Below are 19,916 nucleotides of genomic sequence, written 5' to 3'. Positions count from 1 at the left end.
GTCTGTCTGTTTTTATTTTCTCATTTTCCTCAAATCACTGACCAGCTTATGTCCGGTAAATTCCAGGTTGAGGCTAAATTCTGCTGACTTTGGCCACCTAATGCTTCCTCTCTTTGTCTCTATGGTATTGTTTCATAAGAACAGCGTTCCCCACCCCAGTCCCCACCCAGAAACAACTAAGGAACCAAATGCAACCACACGAGAGTCCTTCCCACAGGCAGAGCTCTACAGGTGGCGGCGAGGCTGCTGGCACTGGGCGCCCACCGTGTGATGCTGACCCATCAGCCAGCAGCAGCATGACCACATTTAGCCCCCAGATGAGTATTTAGGGATGTCCGAGTGTAAGAAGGTTGCGGGCTGTTTGGATAGCAAATCCTTGGTTGTCCAGCTGGGAACCCGAGGAGCCACACCATTCACTTTAAGACGAGGCTGCTCCAGGCTTTAGTTAATGTTCAGGGACACATTTTCCCCAGAAGACCCCTAAATGGCCCTTGGTTCCCAGTCTAGCTCACCACTGAACTGACAGAGGAAATTAACACTCAGTGGCTTTGCTGATTGAAATTCCTGCCTCACACCCCGGCACAAACACGAGCCGGGGGTGTAGAGTGGGGCCTTTTTTCTGGCTTCCTGGACTCTGCCACTGACTCTGTGTGACCTTGAACAAGGCACAGCTTCGCTCTGAGCCTCCACATCCTAAGCTCCAAAGGCTGCTGTGAGCCTACAAGCAGATAGATGCACAGCGTCTGGTGCTTAGCAGAAGCCAAGGTAATGTTAAACTTCTGTATTTTAAGACTTTGCAGGAGAGGAAACTGAGGCTCCAGAGAAGGGACTTGCCTAGGTCACTCAGCTTGTAAAAGGTCAGTGGCCAGGCCCCTGGTCTTGGGAGTGGTCCCCTCTGGGTCACTGCTCCTGGATGGTTTTTCAAAGCTCACAGGGGCGTAAGGGCCTGGGGCCAGCCTGTGGAAGAATTAACTTTCCTTTCAGCTGTGCCAGAATCTTCTGAGAAGCAGCGTGAAGCTGCACAGGGGCCAGGGAGGGAAGGAGGTGTCTGGGGGACGTGGGGCCCTGCCTCTGCTTGCTGTGGACCCCCTAGCCAGTACCCACACCCCAATTCTGCAGGTGGGGCCAACAGCCTCTGGCACCCCATTCATAATTGAACAAATGACCAGGTCCCCTAGCCCTATGGCTTGGGAGAGGCTGCTCCCTGCTCTAGGATGATCAACCTATCCCGGTTTGCCTGGGACTGATTCAGTTTTAACACTAAAAGTCCCACATCCCAGGAGCTCCTTTAGTTCCAGCAGGCCTGCATCGTTGATCACCCTCTGTGTAGACTGTCATCCTAGAGCCAGCCTCTCACAGGGTCTTTCCTGCTGCAAAGTCAGGGCTGCTCCCCATCCACCCCGCTGGTGGGCAATTGCCCCATTGTTCGTTCCCATCAGAGCCATCCTCCTGTCTCTCTGACTTGGCCATTAGCATCTGCCCCTAGTTCTTGGACAAACTTCCATCTTTGGAGGGCTTCCTGTTTTATGGATCAAGCACCAGGACCTGGATGGGGAAAGGCACCCCGGGGTCACACAGGTCTCTGATTCCTGGCTAGCGCTCTTCCCTTGGCCTCTGCGTCTTGAGGAACTCGTCATTGACTTCACACCTGTGGGGCCAGGTGATGGGCTCTGGTTTGGGGGGACCTGGGGTTTGAGGTGGACATCTGGGGCAGAGCCTAGCAGAGGGACTGTCCCACCTCCAATGGGCTTGTGAACCCGGGCCCGAAGAGATGTATTAATATCTGAGATGCTTATGATCGGGGCATGGCCTTCCCCCCTGGGTAAAGTGTTCAGAGTTTCTCAGCCCCTGCCCATGAGGGCTGGCTGTTCCCACACCTGCTGGGGAGGAGCAAGAATCTCTGAGTTTCTCCCTTCCTCTTTGGGGGCTTCAGGTTCCCTGCATGTACAGACTGTGTTTGGGTCCCCTTCCGGCTGTAGCTTCCTAAAGCCATCAAGGTTCTGTCATGTGAACACCCACGGGAGCTCTGATTTTCAGTTTAAGACAACAAGCAAGGATGTGTGGTCCTCTGTGAGCATGTGTCCCGAGCCCCACCTTGTATTAACACAAAGCTCTTGGCCAGACCCTGGAAGGCAGCCCTCCCCTCCCTGCCTCTTGCCTTCCTTGAGAGTCTGTGCATTCTCAGGCCTCCCAGCCTGGGCTGATGCTCTACACTGTCCTTGGGATGTTGCCTTCTCCCTCGGCTACTTGTCATCTCAGTGGTCACTTCTCCTTGGAAGAGCCTCCTGTCAACTCCCTCCCCTGCCCAGGGTAGGTTTGGGGCCCCTCCCTGGCTTACCCGGGGGTGACATGACCACACCCCTCTGTCTTAATGATCTGTTTACTTGTTTACTTGCTAGCTTCCTCGTCAGATGAACAGCCACAAGAAGGCCAGAGCCCAGAGTTACTTGCCTTAGGGTCTCAGAGCAAAGATGATGAGGTGTCAGAGTTGGCTAAAGAACCAAAACAGGAAAGAGAAATAAAACAGGCAGAACCTGCGCTCGTGGATTTTGCAGCCTGTCTCCCCAGAGAGGTTCTTGATTGCAGCTAAAAGGACCATTGGGCACCTTTGAGAGATTCCTGGATCTCCAAAGAATGGTTGCATTTGATTTGCAAAGCTCAAGCAGATCTGTGATTTGAATCTCCCCCACCCCCAATTCTTTTCTTGGCCAAGAATCGAGAACCATCCCCCTTTGCATCTGGTCAATCCCTGCCTTCCAGGGCGGGGTGCCTTCTCACCCCCACCCTCCATCCCCGTGGAGTAATACTGTGGCCTTTCTCAACTGGAGCCTCCTCCCAAGTACCTCCGCCACAAGTTCCCACGTGGTTCTAGGTGTTTTCATGGTTACAGGAACCCGAGAGTGACCTCAGACTCCGCGGGGCCCTGTCTCCCACTCCCCACCAGGCTTGATCAGCGTCCCTGAAGCTGTCACAAACAAGGGGGTGTGGGCTGTCACGTGGCTTTGAGTAACCACACTCTCGCTTCCTTCTTTTATACACGGCCGTTGGGGGTTGGCGCGATCCGAGACCACGGCAGGGGTGCCACAGCCGGGCCTGGCAGCACAGGCTGGGTCCTTGTCGCTGAAGCAGAGGAACCACTTCTCCTGGGCCCACGAGGTGGCTGTCCCATGGTCTGCTGAGCACGGTAGGTGCCAGCTTGCAAAACCACGGGGAGTGGCTGGGTGGTGGAGTCCCCAGGGGCCAGCAGGCCTGCCTGACAGACAAGGGCAGGCTGGGGGCCAGTCCCGGGCAGGGCTTGAGCTGCAGCCCCTGCAAAGGGCGTCCCAGCACTCTGGGCACTCGGGATTGAGGTGTGCCTAGAGTTCATAGCTTTATTCTGCTGTCTCTTCTGGGTCCTACCTCCCTCAACTTCCATCCGTCCCTTCTCACTAGTTTGCCAGCAGCTGCCGGCTTGGGGGTTACTGTGAATTTTTTTTTTAATGGAGAAATCAGGAATGTTTCCCTAAAAATCATCCTACCCCTTCATAAGTGGGAAACCAAGGCCCAGAGAAGGGATTTGCTCAAGCTGTGGATCCATTTAAAATAGCATTTTTCAAACCTGTGTTCTTCACATTTTTATAGGACTGAGGAAGGGATGCGTGTGCACAACAAATTATTAAAATGTTAGAATTAAGAAACTACTGCTAGCAAAAGAGAAAGTCAGAGTAATGATGAGAATATTCCTGTTTTGTGTCTGGAGTGCTTTAGGGGGCATATAGGGATGGTGGGGGGCTGGTGGCTCAAGTACTGTCCCCCTGTACACACACATACACAGAGACAAGGAGAGGGTCAGGGTGGGTAGGCGCTGGCTGCCTGGAATTCTTTTTTTCTCAGAATGTGGCTCCCCTTGCCTCAGGCAGGCCACACCCTGCACGTTCGCAGGGCTCGGCTGGCAGACAGGGGAGGCTGAAACTGAGCAGAATGGGCTGGGCTGCAGGGTGAGCACCGCCTGGGAGCCTCAGCCTTCCGAGGGGTCAGGGAGTCATCTGAGAACTCTGTGCCCCCTTTTAACAGATGAAGAAACCAAGGCTCAGAGGGGCGAGCTGCCCACGGCGGCACGGCTGGGAGGTGGCCAGGCTTGCACTTGTGGTGGCCCCATCTGGTCACCGGACTCTCATAGAGCCCACAGAGATCCAAGGTTTTGGTCTCTCGGCCTCCTTTTGCTGAGCTGGAGCAGGCAGATGGTGGGGGTGGCCTCTGGCTAGAAGGAAATAGCATTGTTACTGCTTGTACTGCTCACTGCAGGACAGGACACTCCATCGAGAGACAAGGTGTTGGTACAAGCAAGAGCAACTTTATCCAGAAAGCCAGTTGACTGAGAAGATGGCCCACTGGTGTCCCAAAGAACCATCTTGCCTGAGTCAGGATCCAGGCTTCTTTTATACTAAAAGGGGAGGTGTGGGGTGGCTGGTTGATGCAAACTTCTTGGAGTTGGAATCCTTTGTTCTTGCAACTGTCCACAGTAGTTCTGGTCACGGTGTTCCTGTAAACTTCTAACAAGACAATTATTTTCTGTTCAGCACCTTTTTAAATCTCTATATGAATGGAAAAGTGTTATACCTTTAAAGGTCAAGTCTGGGAGGCAGAGCCTTGAGACACAGCATTATGTGTATTTCTGGCTATAGGTGACACTTTTTTTTCTTTACAAAAGTGCAGAGCCAGAAGGCCTAACCAGAGGCAACAAAATACAAAGGTTAGAGCTAAAGGGATAGATCTAACATGGAGTCAGGTTTGTTCTTCTCTGTTACAGTTCCCTACTGTCAATGTCCATTCCACAGTGTTGGCAGTGGTGGGGATGGGGAAGGTGGGGGAAGGGTGGGGGATGGGGGAGGGCCGGGTAAATGATCGCTCTGGCTACTTCCTGCTGAACAGGGGCGAGGAAGGGGTGAGGGTGGAATGGAATCTATCAACTTGAAAGCATTCCCAATTCGTTGAGCATAAGCAGTTTGCACTATGAGGGCACTGCACCGCCTTTTTACAGTTCTGTCACACTCACACAAGCAGGCTTCCCAGGGGGCTCAGCCTGCCCGTGCAGAACCTGAAGGAGACGTGGGTTTGACTTCTGGGTCGGGAAGATCCCTTGGAGGAGGAAATGGCAACCTACTCCAGTTCTCTCACTTGGAGAATCCCAGGGACAGAGGAACCTGGCAGGTTACAGTCCATAGGGTCACAAAAAGTTGGACACCACTGAGTGAGCATGTATGCACACTTAGATGAGCACTTGAACACACGTGTGTGTGTGTGTATAATTCCACTTTACGTATATATAAACTCTAGCAGTTGAGGGCACCGAGGCTGCTCTGCCCTGTGCTATCTTTGTATATTTCCCTTGTTGGCCACACTTGGACAGAACTTGATTAAAGCATTTCCTTTCCAATAAGTACCAGTGAAATGAGAGAGTGAAGTCCTAATTACTTATATGGTACGAGGCTGACTTGAAACAGCAACTTAAGATCTAATGGATTGCAAGGCCGAGTCTGTGGACCTATTGGCTACAGATTCTCCTGGTCAGGCAGACACCAGGAATCCAATATTTCAAAAGGACTTAATTTAAGCTTGCTTCTGGGAACCACTCTAATCCGTTGCAGGGCAACTGGCAAGGCCTTATCCCCAGGTACGTGAATAGTTTCCAATCAATATGATACTTGTTGGCTTATATTTGTAGATAAAAGCAAGCACGTTGTCACTCTGGTGTTAGGCAATACAGATTGGGGGATAATTTGCCTTTCTTGGGATGCCATTGGCCCATACTTCTGGTCTTACCTTTCTGTAAACCTCAGGGAGATCATCTAAGTTCTGTCCATTTTTCTGAGTTTTCTAGGAGAGTCCTCGGTAGGTTTCAAAGCATGTTTCGGTAGAACTCTGATATCTAGTGGTCCCGTTGAAAAAGTCACTTGAACATTTAGTTTACAGAGGTGATCTCGGCCCAGGATGAGGATAGGGAATTCAGGCATGTACAAGAAACTATATTTTAATATCAGATTTCCTAGTTGGCATTCCAGTGGTTGTGAAAATGATCACCTCTGTACTTCCCCTGACACCCCAGTGACTGGGGTAAACTGGGAGGTTCTCTGTGCTAACTGAGGGTTTCAATTAAGTTCAGTCACTCAGTCATGTCCGACTCTTTGCAACCCCATGGACTGCAGCACACCAGGCTTTCTGTCCATCACCAGCTCCCGGAGTTTAACTCAAACTCATGTCCATTGAGTCGGTGATGCCATCCTACCATCTCATCCTCTGTCGTCCCTTCTCCTCCCGCCTTCAATCTTTCCCACCATTGGGGTCTTTTCAAAGACTAAATTGAGGGTTTAGCATGGAGTTTGCTTCCCCCGTGTCTACCAGAAAATCAACCAGTTTGCTATTCATTGTCAATTTTACCCAGGGCTCCTGTGGGGATATTTGAATTGAGTGTTGTAAATCCAGAAGAGCCCCAGGCCTCTTCATTCATCATCTGAATATTCTTCCCTCTCTACCATCTGATAGGCCCCACTCCTATCCTCTCCTATCTATTTCTAGCCCTCCTTTAAAAAAATTTTTGTAATTGAAGTATAGTTGGTTTACAATGTTGTGTTATTTTCAAGTATATAATACAGAGATTCAGTTATACATATATTTGTCTATATCCTTTTTCAGATTCTTTTCCCGTATAGGTTATTACAAAATACTGAGTCTAGTTCTCTGTACTATACAGTGATTTCTTGTTGTTTATTTTATATGTAGCAGTGTATGTAAATGTTAATTGCATATTCTTATTCCTCCCCAAACCCCCTTTCCCTTTAGTAACCATAGATTTATTTTCTATATCCGTGGGTCTATTTCTGTTTTATAAAAAAGTTATTTTGTATATTTTTTTTGAGATTCCACAAATAAATGATATATTTTTCTTTCTCTATATAGCTTACTTCACTTAGTATGATAATCTCTAGGTTCATGCATATTGTTACAACTGGCATTATTTTGTTCTTTTTTAATGGCTGAGTAGTATTCCATTGTGTATGTGCATATGTATATATACACATGTACACACCACATCTTTTTTTTTAAGTAATTTATTTAAAAAAATTTTTTTAAAGTAATTTATTTTTATTGAAGGATAATTGCTGTACAGAATTTTGCTGTTTTCTGTCAAACCTCAGCATGAATCAGCCATAGGTATACATATATCCCCTCCCTTTTGAAGCTCCCTCCCATCTCCCGCCCCATCCCACCCCCCTAGGTTGACACAGAGCCGCTATTTGAGTTTCCTGAGCCATACAGCAAATTCCCGTTGGCTGTCTATTTTACATATGGTGATATAAGTTTCCATGTTACTCTTTCCATACATCTCACCCTCTCCTCCCCTCTCCCCATGTCCATAAGTCTATTCTCTATGTCTGTTTCTCCATTTCTGCCCTGTAAATAAATTCTTTCATGCCATCTTTCTAGATTCCGTATATATGTGTTAGCATATGGTATCTGTCTTTCTCTTTCTGACTCACTTCACTCTGTATAACAGGTTCTAGGTTTATCCACCTCATTAGAACTGACTCAGATGCATTCCTTTTTATGTGTGTATATATATATACACATGTACACACCACATCTTCTTTATCCATTCATTTGTCAATGAACATTTAGCTTGCTTCCATGTCTTTAGCCCTCTTTTTCTTTAATTTCAGGCATTCTCTTCCCCAGTGTCCTTTCTCTTTACAGTAAGTCCATTATTTCGTACGAAGTGCTGGCTTACCTTTCTTAGAGCCTCCTGTCTTCCAGGAATCCAACAGAGCCGTTAGAAAAATAGCATTTCACCTTGGTCTTCTTTTGTCTGTGTCTGTTCTCTACTCTTGAATACCTCAAAAGCAATGTCTACCACCTGAGAAGGATTCATTCTAAACGCACCGCCTAATTTTTATGACTTTCTCCTGATACCTGGGGCAGTTTGCCCCATAAGGTTTGCATTTACCTTTCTAGTATTTTCAGGGCCCTCAGGATCTGCATCTTTATAAAGTCTGATAAATTCTTCCCCAAAATGTAGAGGGGTCTTCCTTTGATTTGTGCTGAATCTCTTGAACTTTTCCAAACTCTCGTTTTGGGACCCCATCTTGAAGCCCTGCCAAGACGCACGTGCGGTAGTGCTCTAATAAGGGCATCAGGGATTCCTTGGGGGTTCAGTGGTTAGGACTCAGTATTTCACTTCAGTGGCTCCGGGTTTGATCTCTGGTTGGGGAACTAAGACCCACATTCTGTGCGGCATGGCCAAAAACAAGCAAAAACGGACATTGCTCCCCCACTAAGGCTCCCAGTTTGGTTCAGCTGTGGGTGCTGCCAAGTGGGCTTTGGGTGTAGCATTTGGGTCCATTAGGTGGAGCTGGTATGCTTCTTCCCTGGCCTGATCAGTGACCATTCTCCTTTCATCTTCTATTAAGATCATATTGAGAAGACTGTGTATGTCTGTTCAAGAAGGTTGGTTGATGGGTAGCAAGACAATTCTGTCATTGGGAAAGGATCCTCCCTATAAGGAGGGTTGTCCAACTAAACAAATCCAAGGTTGAGAAGGGTCTGTGCATCCATAGAAACCCAGCCACCTGGCCTTTTTCGCTTATGCCTTCTATGGGGTAATTGCCCTGCTCTGGGAGTGGCTCCCAGTCCAAATTGGGTGCCATGTTGGGTCTTGGAGAGTGACACCAGATCAGGTTCCAGTGCCCAGGAAGCTAACTGATCCCCCTAAGGAGAGGGAACCAGTCCAATCACTTCCTGAGCCCTGGTGTTGGGAAGTGGGGCTGGAGCAAGAAGAACGGGAGACAATGGGAGGAGTGGATATGTTGGCACAGTGGCTGGAGTGGCTGGGACAGCCAGCTCGGCCAGAGGAGCACATAAGGTCTGGAGCAACGTGGCTTCAATCTCGATCCTTTCCTTTTCTTCCTGTGTGACAGGTTTTCCCTCGGGCTTCTTTTCAAGCCTTTGAAAAGCCTGTATAAGGCAACAACTTTTCTCATCCTGACGTAATTGCTTGCCCAGAGGGGATTTTATCATTCTTCCCCACTTCTTCACAGAATGGCTCCAATTTCACTATTGTATTGTAATTTAGAGAGGCATTCAAAGGCCAGGGTTTCTCAGATCCTAACAGGTACTGTGGCCCTGCATCATTACAATAAAATGTCCTCTTCCTCTTAGTCATGGGTTCATAGCTATAATCAGACCACTCACTTACCCAAAATGCACCCCCAGAGGACTCTTTTTGGAAACATTCCCCATCTTTTAAAGGCAGACAAGATGGAGTCAGGCTTGTTCTTCTGTTACAGGATGGCTGGTGTGTATGTGTGTTTGTGTGCTGGTCCGTCTGTCTGTCTACAGATACCCTCTGAAAACTGTCACTTCTTGAGCTAAAACCAAGTGTAGGTCTCAGTGACTTCATTTGTGGAAGGACCTCACCTCCTCTGTTACCAGACCAGCAAATATGGGTATGACACTTGAGACTTGAGTGTTGGGTTTTTTTTTTTTTTTTTGGTCCATTTTTGTCCACACTGGAGGGGCGTGTGGGATCTTAGTTCCCCAAGATGGATTGAACCCATGCTGCTTGCATTGGGTTGGAGTCCTCACCACTAAAACCACTGGGGAAGTTCCAAGAGTTGGGTTTTTTGGAGGATGAGAGGAAGGCAAAAAAAATCCTTAGATGTCACTATGGTTTGTGTGCCTGTAAAGGTCCATATAACATTCAACAGCTATGAAAAAAAATGAAAGTGTTAGTCACTCAGTCACATCGTACTCTTTGTGACCCCATGGGTTGTAACCGACCAAGCTCCTCTGTCCATGGAATTCTCCAGGGGATCTTCCTGACCCAGGGATTGAATCCGGGTCTGCTGCATTGCAGGCAGATTCTTTACTCTCTGAGCCACCAAGGAAGCCCTGCTACCCACTCCAGTATCCTCACCCGGAGAACTCCACGGGCAGAGGGGCCTAGCGGACTATGGTCCATGGGGTCGCAAAGAGTCGTACACAGCTGAAGCAACTGAGCATGTGGCAATGTCTGGAAAGGCTCCTGATGGGACTGGGGTCATTGATAAGAAAAGGCTGGGAAGTGCAGGATGACAAATGTGAGGCCAAAAGCCTGCAGACGGCACGTCCTGTGCAGCTGTGAGCCTGTTGCCGGGCCTCACTTTGGTGTCCACTCCTGCAACGTACCTTTAATGAGCCCCCAGGATGCCAGGTCTGTGGGGACTGGGCATCCACTGGAGACTTGCGGTCTGATGGAGGTGGCCGGCCATGCTGCCTGCACTCCAATGGACCAATATCACAGCGCTTACCAAGCACCTGTCTGTCTGCTAAGCCCTGGGCATGTAGCACGAGTCATAAGGGTCTCCGGTTCCTATTTAGTGTTTATGGGCTGATGGGAATGAATGTTTTGAAAGTAAACAAGCATTTTTTAAAAAGGTTTAAACAGCCGGACTAGTCATGCCTGGGCAATCTGGGAGGGCTTCTTGGAGGAAGCAGCATTTATTCTGGCTCTGGAGAATGTCCAGGCCTGGTTCACAGGTGGTACGGAGCTGTGACTATGAGGTGGGCTCTGGAGCAAGACCACCCAGGTTCAAATTCCTGCTCCTTCTCTTACTGGCCATGTGGTTCTAAGCACCAAGTGAGCCTCAGTTTCCCCATATTTCACATGGAGTTAGTATGAGGAGGTTGTGGGGCCCGAGTGAGCTAGTAATTCATGCATAGCTGTTAGAACAGTACCCAGGGCATTGTCTACACTAGACACATGTGATTCACAAGCCACAGGAGACTGAGGCTGTGTATGGTACCCAGGCTTCTGGGGCTCCTGGCCCTGGCTCGCTCTGACTGACAAGGTCCGAAGTGTGTCACAGCTGCCCCAGGGTTGCAGGTTTTTCAGGGGTATGACCTTATGTCATGCAGAATGACAGTGACAACAGCTGGCCTTTAGTGAGCGCCTACCAGGTACTAAGTGTTCAACCCGGACCAGCTCACTTCAACCCATAACAACCCCACAAAGCATAGGCGCTACTGGAATCTTGTATTCCAGATAAGGAACTCATGGCTCAGAGAGGTGGGTTCAGTTGCCCAAGGTCACACAGCTTGTACGTGACAGAGGTGGGACTGGATCTGGTTTGATGCTGGATTTGATCCTGAGCGGGGCCAGAGCCTATCTGTTACCAAAACTGGGGTCCACTCACTTGTGTGCAGTCAAGCCAATCTACTGACACCATGTTGTAGGGGAAGAAAAGGCTGTTTATTGCAGGGTAACAGATAAGGAATCTAGGACAGCTAGGACTCAAAAAGCTAGAACTCCCCTATGAGCCTTTGCAAAGCATTTTTTTGTTAAAGATCTTTTTGATGTGGACCATATTTAAAGTCTCTATTGAACTTGTTACAATGTATGCTTCTGTTTCAATTTTTTTTTTTTTTTTTTTTTTTGGCTGCAAGGCATGTGGGATCTTAGCTCTCCAAGGCTCGAACCCATAGCCCCTGCTTTGAAAGGAGAAGTCTTAACCACTGGACCACAGAAGAAGTCCTACAAAGCATTTTTAAAGGCCAGATGAGGGAAGGATGAGCGTTGGACAATTCTGATTGGCTGATGGTTAGGTAACAGGGCAGCATTACAGGGGTTAACATCATCCATCCTCGGGTGCCAGGTCTGGGGGCTACGTGTTCATCCACCTGGTGTGGGAAAGGTTAGCATCTGTAAAACAGCTCAGGAAATGTGCAGCAGATACTGTTATCTAGGGACTTCAGGGAGGAACTAAAGCAAAGGATATGTGGGCGGGGGTGGGGAGGTGTCTGTCCTAGGAAGGCCCCACAGGGTCCTGCCTGGTCACATGTCCAGTCCAGCAGGACTCAGACCTGAGCTTGGATCTGGCGGAGGGGGACGCCTGGGCCTCCACTGGATCCTCTCTCTCGAGGCTGCTCAACCCACACCCTGAGATGCTCCATCTTTCGGATCCTCAGATTTCAAGTTTTTTAGTGCTGGGATTCAGGATTCCACATGGGAGGTCCCAAACTTTTTGAGTCCCATGAGCGTCTTTCCTGAGTGGTCCAGGGTAGCCGTGCAGAGTTTGGTGGGGTGGGGGTGGGGGGTGCCTCCTGGCAGCTCGCTAGTCTACACTGCTGGAGTGGGGCTCAGGCAGAAGTACCCCAGTTTACGGTGGAAGGAAACGGGCAGTGTCTGACCGCCTCTGTCGGGCAAGGGACAAGACAAATAGGATGTGGCATCTCCCTGCCCCTCTCTGCGCCTCGCCCACCCCTCTCCGGTGGTAAGTGGCTGTTTTCCTGCCATCAGAGGAGAGAAGAGGCAAAAGGTGGGGGCTGAGGGAAATGGCTTCACTGCCCTCAGCCTGCCTTCCCTAGTCTGTGTAACAGGAACCAGAGCGGCCAGCGCTGGGGGGAAGACGAACGAGCACCCCAGATGATGAGGTAGTGAAACGACCCATCCACAGTGGGGGGTTTATACCGCGTTGTTTTCATTAGGGTACAATACACGTGTCCTAGCAAAGATGAAGGTCATTATCCTACCTGCCAGAGATGGTGCTTACTCTCTGCTCCTCTCCTTGTTACCTGTGAGGCTTTTTGAGTCACAGAGCCTCTGGGAACCGTGTGGGTTTCCGTCATATGGGTGAGGCCTACCCAGCCTGGTTGCAGGCTGCTGTGTCCCTGGTAACCTTCCCCTTGAAGCTCACGGTGGCAGGCCCCAGGTCCCCGAGCTGGGCTCTCCCCCTGCACCCACCCCTGCACATGGAGGCGGCCTGGGGTGGGAGAGAGACCGCTGAGCTGCTCTGTAACCCAGTGCTAACACTGGGAACATTTGGGATGAGACGGTCGGCTTAGGCCCAGGCAGGGAGGTACTGGCTTTTCCTGGTGTTCCCTGTTGCATCCCGAACAGGCAGGGAGGTCTCTGCTCTCACACAGGTCTTTGCAGCTTCCCTAACATGGGGAGGTAGGGAGGTCGCCACCTCTGTACCCTCCCTGAATCAACAGGCCTCCCCATCTCCTCTGCTCCTCTGTCCGTAGGCCCCTGCTGGATGCCAGCATCAGGGGACCTTCCTGCAGCATCTCATTCCGTTCTCCTCTTTGAGACAATGCCGCCCATCTTACAGATGAGTAAACTGAGGCTCAGACTTGGTGACGCAATCTGCTCAGGTTACAGAGCAGCTCAGCAGTCTCTCTCCCACCCCAGGCCGCCTCCGTGTGCAGGGGTGGGTGCAGGGGGAGAGCCCAACTTGAGGACCACAACCTGGCCCCTTCCACGGTACCCTCCCATCCTCCCTGACTCACCCAGGTACCTCCCTGACCCAGGGGCTGGTGGGCTGGGTCTTCTGTGTTTGTTTCTCCCTTTCTGCTTCCAGGAAGTGGCTAAGAGCTCGCCCTTCCAGGAACCGAGAACTACCCAAGTGGGGGCAGTGCCCAAGCTCATAGTTATGCAATATGTCCAAATAGGGCCTCTTCCTAAAGTCCCCTGCCGTCAGGAAAGTGGGGCCAAGATTAGGCCATGTACTCTTTCCCGAGGTGCAAAGAATGTCTGCCTCCCAAAGGCAAATTCAGAGGCAAAGAATGTGTGTGTGTGCACATTTATTTGTATGACACCCTTATTTAGCACGAGCTGTGAGCTGGCATTTTTGAATTCATTATCTCATTGCATTCTCCCCACAGCCCTATGAGATGGGTGGCATTTGTTGTTCCCATTTTACAGGTGATGAAACTGAGGCTCAGAAAGGCAAAGATCTGAGTCAAGGTGATTTCACTTGTAAGGGACAGAGCTGAGACTTGAACATCCTTTTGTTGGACCTCAAAATCTGTGTTCTCAATCTCATGCCCTGCATAGTACCCAGTACAGAGAGCACTGACCTTTCTGGGTGTTACGGCCTTGAATCAGAACCAGATTCCTCCTGATTCTTTCTTTGTCCTCCCTCTCCTCGCTGGGTCCCCAGTGGCAGGCACAAACCCACCAGGCTAAGCTGTGTTCCAAGCCTTTGCTCCTTCTGCCCTCTCAGCTAGGTTAGGTCTCTCCACAAAGCCTTCCTGAGTTCTCGCTAGCTTCAAATCTTGTCTCTGCGGCTTGGCAGCTGTGTGTCTTTGGGCAAGTCGCTCTACCTCTCTGAGCTTCATCCCTCCTCAATAAAATGAGGATATCTGTGAGAGCCAGATGTGTCTGGTGCAAATATCATCATTTGGTTTAAGAAATTATTTTAAGGTAAGATCAGACTGGCATTTTAGAAACCATCGTAATTTTAACTAACATGTGAGAGATTGGGTTGAGTCTGGAGGCAGAGGGTCTATAAGTGAGTTGTAGTCATTCAACAAATGATGAACAACTGCGCTCTGCTCTGAATTACGTGATGTACAAGGAAAGGTATTGAATAAATCAGAAAATAGTTTGAAAAAGTAGATAGAGGTATCAATAAATATATACTAGAATCACGTTGCTGTAGACCTGAAACTAACCCAACATTGTAAAATCAACTATACTCCAACTGAAAAAAAAACACAAGGAAAAGTATTGGAAATTATCCAGGCTCTGCTCCACTCTGGGATGAGCTGGTCGGCTTACTCCCAGGAAGGGAGATACTGGCTTTTCCCAGTGTTCCCTGCTGCATCCCGAACAGGCAGGGAGGTCTCTGCTCTCACACAGGTCTTTGCAGCTTCCCTAACGTGGGGAGGTAGGGAGGTCGCCACCTCTGTACCCTCCTGAGTCAGAGGCACCCCTCATCTCCTCTGTTCCTCTGTCCGTAGCCCCCTGCTGGGTGCCAGCATCAGGGGACCTTCCTGCAGCATCTCATTCCGTTCTCCTCTTTGAGACAATGCTGCCCATCTTACAGATGAGGAAACTGAGGCTCAGACTTGGTGACGCAACCTGCTCAGGTTATACAGTAGCTCAGCGGTCTCTCCACTGCCCTGGGCTGCCTCTGTGTGCAGGGGTGGATTGGGGGGAAAGCCCATCTTGGGGATCACAACCTGGCCCCTTCCACAGTACCTTGGATTGCATATTGCTGAAGGGTACTATGTCAGGGAATCGAGGAATCTCACCCCAAAACACAGCTGTTGGTCACCACAGGATTCTCAGCTGCAAGATTTTGAATCCCACAAATATCAGCCACTGCCAGGGGGAGAATAAGGGGAGAGAGAGAAACCCAGGAGGCATGAGTGTTCACAAGGCCAAGAAGAAAGACCAATCAGATGGCCAAAGGGACAGGCACTGCCCTTTCTGGCTCCCTGGTCGGGAGGCTGAGGGGTGATACGAAGACAGTCGCCTTTGGCAAATGAGATGACTGTCAGCTCACTGAGGACAGGCTGTTCACAACAGATTTGAGTTTTTCTCCTGGCCCCAGATGGAGCAGGAGATGGCTCTGGGCCCTTGAGGACTTACAGGATAGATTTACTGAAAGAACCACAGTAGCTGATATTTGCAGGAGCTGGAGATGGGAGCAACATGCTAAGGGCTCTGGAGGTATCACCTCATTTTATCCTCACAATAGTCTACGGGGTAGGTGCCATCATCCCCAACATGTAAGCGGGGACCTAGCCAAAGGGAGCTGGATCAAGCCAACACATTGAGAAAGGATGAGGAGACTGAGAATCTGAGGGACAGGCCAGGGTTGTGTGGGATGGGAGCCAAGATAAGGGAAACTGGAACAGAGGGATGCAGAGAGAGGAATCGGCATCAGACTCCAAGAGGCCTCAGAGGGCCAAACGAGCATCTTTATCCTGTCGTCCCGTGGTCACCAAACTCTTGCTCGTGGACCCCATTGGTGGACAAGATAGGTACATTGATCCATTGATGAATTGTACACAGGTACTGCTGTGTTCATGAGACACTGTAAATGTGTACAGAAATAGAAGTTAAGTGGCATAGAAGTTCATATAACTAGAAGATCTAATGTTACCTCTCTACACCTCAGTCTTGTCCACACTGCACTGGGTCTTCGCTGCTGCACGTGGACTTTCTCTAGTTTTGGCCAGTGGGGGCCTGCTGTCTAGTTGCAGGCACAGGCTTCTCGTTGTGGCGGCTTCTTCTCTTGCAGAGCACAGGCTCTGCGGCACGCAGGCTTCCGTAGATGTGGGCTCTGTAGTTGTCGCTCAGGGGCTCTGGAGCACAGGTTCAGCAGGTGTGGTGTGCAGGCTGAGTCGCCCAGTGGCACGTGGAATCTTCCCAGACCAGGGATTGAACCCATGTCTCCTGCACTGGCAGGTGAATTCTTAACCATGGACCACCAGAGAGGTCTGAGGAAACTATTAATACATTTCTGTGCACTGGGTCAAGGGAGTTGAAGAGCGCCCCCAGATGGATTCACTGGTGCTGGTAAGTAGTAATGGCTGCTATCTGTGGAGGGGCTTCTGTGCCCCAGGCATGTGCTGGGTGGTGAGGATGCCCCAGGCCAGATGTGTTACCAGCGGTGGCTGCTCAGGGTCACGGTCAAGGGCGCTTGGTGGGCCCAGGAGTGCAGCTGTCCTGACGTCCCGTTGTCCATGTCCCCCCTCCAGGTGCCATGTCTCTGCAACTCCTGCTGCTGGTGGTCCTGCTGGGCCCTGGCACCAGCAAGAACGAATTCGTGAAGGCCCCAGACCCCCCATACCCAGGCAGTGATTGGAGAGACCTGGAAGACTATGGTCCAGACTATGACTATATGTCACAAACGGACCCTCCAGAGATGCTTGACAGCAGCACCGAGGCCCCCATGTTTCTGCCTATGGTGGCAACGCTGGGGCAGAGAGAGCCTGCAGGGCCTACGACACCTGAGTCATTCATTCTGGAGGCGTCCACAAGGGACTCTGCTGTCCTGAGTGCCACAGGGGCAACCACCAAGAACCTGAGCACAGAACTGGTCACACTGGTCCCTCTGACCAGAGAACTGGTCACTGAAATCCCTCCCAAAGTGAAGGATCTATCCACAGAGTTGGCTGCAGCCACAGAGGCCCTGTCCACGGACCCTGCAGCCACAGAGGCCCTGTCCACGGACCCCGCAGCCACAGAGGCCCTGTCCACGGAACACACAGCCACAGAGGCCCTGTCCACGGACCCCGTGGCCACAGAGGCCCTGTCCACGGAACCTGCAGTCACAGAGGCCCTGTCCACGGAACCTGCAGTCACAGAGGCCCTGTCCACGGGTCCCGTGGCCACAGAGGCCCTGTCCACGGAACCCACAGCCACAGAGGCCCTGTCCACGGAACCTGCAGTCACAGAGGCCCTGTCCACGGGTCCCGTGGCCACAGAGGCCCTGTCCACGGAACCTGCAGTCACAGAGGCCCTGTCCACGGGTCCCGTGGCCACAGAGGCCCTGTCCACGGAACCTGCAGTCACAGAGGCCCTGGCCATGGAACCCAAAGTCATAGAGACTCTGTCCACGGAACCGGCCACCACAGCAGCCCCTTTCAGGGAGCCCACTACCATGCTGGCCCTGCCCACAGATCCAACCACTGTGCAGGCCCTGCCCACGAGACCTGCTACCACAAGGGGCCTAACCACAGCCCTTCCTGTGGCCTCTGACACCCCCAAGGGCACCACTGTGGCAGCTGGCGACTGGTCTGAGGCCTTCACTGGGAACAAAGGTCAGAGCCTTTTCCCCTGGAGCTCTGTGGCCCCGGCCCCCGCAGACAGCCTGCCAGACCCGGGCCCCGTGAAGCAGTGTCTGCTGGCCATCCTCATCCTGGCCCTGCTGGCCACCGTCTTCCTCGTGTGCACCGTGGTGCTGGCCATCCGCCTCTCCCGCAAGAACCACCTGTACCCCGTACGCGATTACTCCCCCAGCGAGATGGTCTGCATCTCGTCTCTGCTGCCCGAGGGGGGCGAGGGGCCCGCTCCCACGCCCAACGGGGACCTGCCCAAGGCCAAGGACCAGGGCCGGAAGGCGGGGCCGGGGGGCGACCGCGAAGGGGATGACCTCACCCTGCGCAGCTTCCTCCCTTAGCTCCTGGCTGCTGAGCCACGGCCCATGCCCCATGCCGAGGCTCTAAGCTGCGGGTGGGGCTTCCTCGGATACCCCTGGAGACGGGAATCTTCTGGGCGGGGACCCAGGCCGCCATCCACAGGACTGAGAGCAGCCGGGGTCCAGGCACCGAAGCAGGCCTGGCACGCAGAACCTCCAGGAGAGGCTGCAGACGGCCCCTCCAGCGCCCTGCCCAGCCCCCGTGTGTCCCGGGCTCCCTCTAACGCCTCCCTTCCCCAGGACTCAGAGTCGGTTTCCTGCCACCATGCCCGCTAACGTTCCCTTCTGGTTGCTATGGTCACTGAACAGGCGGGGGCCCTCTGAACTGGATTCCTTAGTTCATTTCCTGTCATTCCCCACCCCCCTCATTTAGGGGTATCTCTCAGGAAACCCACAGTGAGTTGTGGGGGCTGGGCATGTTCCTTAGGGGACTCTGTGGACCGCCAAGCTATCGACAGACTAACCCCATCCTCCCCTCCCTCGCCTCCCCCCGGGGCCTTGATTGAGGTACTCACAGAGGTCTCCCAGGGCCCAGCTCAGGGTCCAGGATGGCGCAGATGCTCAGTAAATGTTTGGTGAACAAGTGATGGCTGAATGAATGCTTCAAGCTGCCTCCTTCAGGTGGGGAGTGGGTCCTTTGGCTGTTCCTCCAGCCCCAGCCCCCTTAGGAAGCCCCCTGCACAGGCTGTTAGGGTTACTTCAGGGGGCACCTTGGTGTATCCTTGGGCGCTGGGGCAGGGGTTCAGGCTGTCAAGGGGCAGAGAATGCCGGCCCCAGGAACCACTTTGTCCGGTGCCCCACCCATGACACAGTTCAAGCCTGCAGAATTTGGTCCCCCGCACCCCAAATCTCTGCCAGATACCCTCTCCAAACATCAATGCCATGCACCCCAGAAGCCCACCCTGACCTCTCTCTGTTCTGCATGAGGCTCATCTCCCCTTAACACCCAGTGGCCCCCTCCTCACAGGGGGAGCCTGGCTACAACCCACAAGGCCTTCCTACAACTGACTGGCTGTCTTACAGAGTTTGAAGAAGTGGAACAAAGTCGTTTCAGTCATATCCGACTCTTTGCGACCCCCTGGACTGTAGCCCGGCAGTCTCCTCTGTCCATGGGATTCTCCAGGCAAGGATACTGGAGTGGGTTGCCATTTCCTTCTCCAGCATAGAGAGTCTGGGGCCAGGTAAACTTTTTCTTAAAGGGCAAGATCATAAATATCTTCGGTTTGGCAGCCCACATGGTCTCTGTCGCATTTTCTCAACTCTGGCATCCTGGCATGAAGGCCGCGATTGACTGCGTCATGGATGAAGGGGTTTAGCTGAATTTTATTGAAACTTTGTTTACAAACAGGAAGCAGGCTGGGTCAGGCTCTGTAAGTCAGCTTGTCCCTGACTTCAGTGTAGGGTGACCAGATGTCCTGAGACTTTCCTGGTCTCAGCACCAAAACTCCTATATCAGTGGGCTACAAGGCTTTCAGCTCCAGCAGATTAGGACAGCTAGTGGTCCTGTTTAAGCATTGAAACCCACGTGGACCCCGAGGGTCAGGTCAGGACACCAGACTTAGAGAGGAGAAGGGTGTGGTTTACTTCCTGACATGGCTGAGCAGGGTTTCAGACTTTTGATCTTTGCTTCCTAATACCTTTTAGTCATTTCTGGTGGCTCAGATGGTAAAGCGTCTGCCTGCAATGTGGGAGACCTGGGTTTGATCCCTGGGTTGGGAAGATCCCCTGGAGAAGGAAATGGCAATCCACTCCAGTACTCTTACCTGGAAAATTCCATGGACGGAGGGGCCTGGTAGGCTACAGTCCATGGGGTCGCAGAGTCGGACACGACTGAGCGACTTCACTAATTGTTCACTAATGTACACGGGGAAGGAAACACACACTCTCTCTCTCTCTCTTCTACCTTCTAGAACATTCATCTCAGGGGACTTTTTCTCTTCTAGAAAAATGCCTCCAAGGGCCTCTTTG

At 51.5% G+C, this 19,916-nt stretch overlaps 1 protein-coding gene across 1 annotated transcript; it reads left to right on the top strand.

The window, feature by feature from the left end:
* Positions 1–3,028: 3,028 nt before the first annotated feature.
* On the top strand, positions 3,029–19,170 carry SELPLG (selectin P ligand). Its single transcript, XM_065904176.1, has 2 exons — positions 3,029–3,184; positions 16,507–19,170. The coding sequence occupies exon 2, from the start codon at positions 16,512–16,514 to the stop codon at positions 17,928–17,930; it is 1,419 nt and encodes a 472-aa protein (XP_065760248.1). The 5' UTR covers positions 3,029–3,184; positions 16,507–16,511; the 3' UTR covers positions 17,931–19,170.
* Positions 19,171–19,916: the final 746 nt, after the last annotated feature.

This window comes from Muntiacus reevesi, chromosome 13, assembly GCF_963930625.1.
Source record: "Muntiacus reevesi chromosome 13, mMunRee1.1, whole genome shotgun sequence".
Taxonomy (NCBI): domain Eukaryota; kingdom Metazoa; phylum Chordata; class Mammalia; order Artiodactyla; family Cervidae; genus Muntiacus; species Muntiacus reevesi.
The sequence above is the reverse complement of the archived record's forward strand: the minus strand, read 5'-3'. Positions and strand labels throughout refer to the sequence as shown.

Excerpts from the sequence above, each read along its gene's own strand:
- SELPLG (XM_065904176.1), top strand. The coding sequence starts at position 16,512 with ATGTCTCTGCAACTCCTGCTGCTGGTGGTCCTGCTGGGCCCTGGCACC.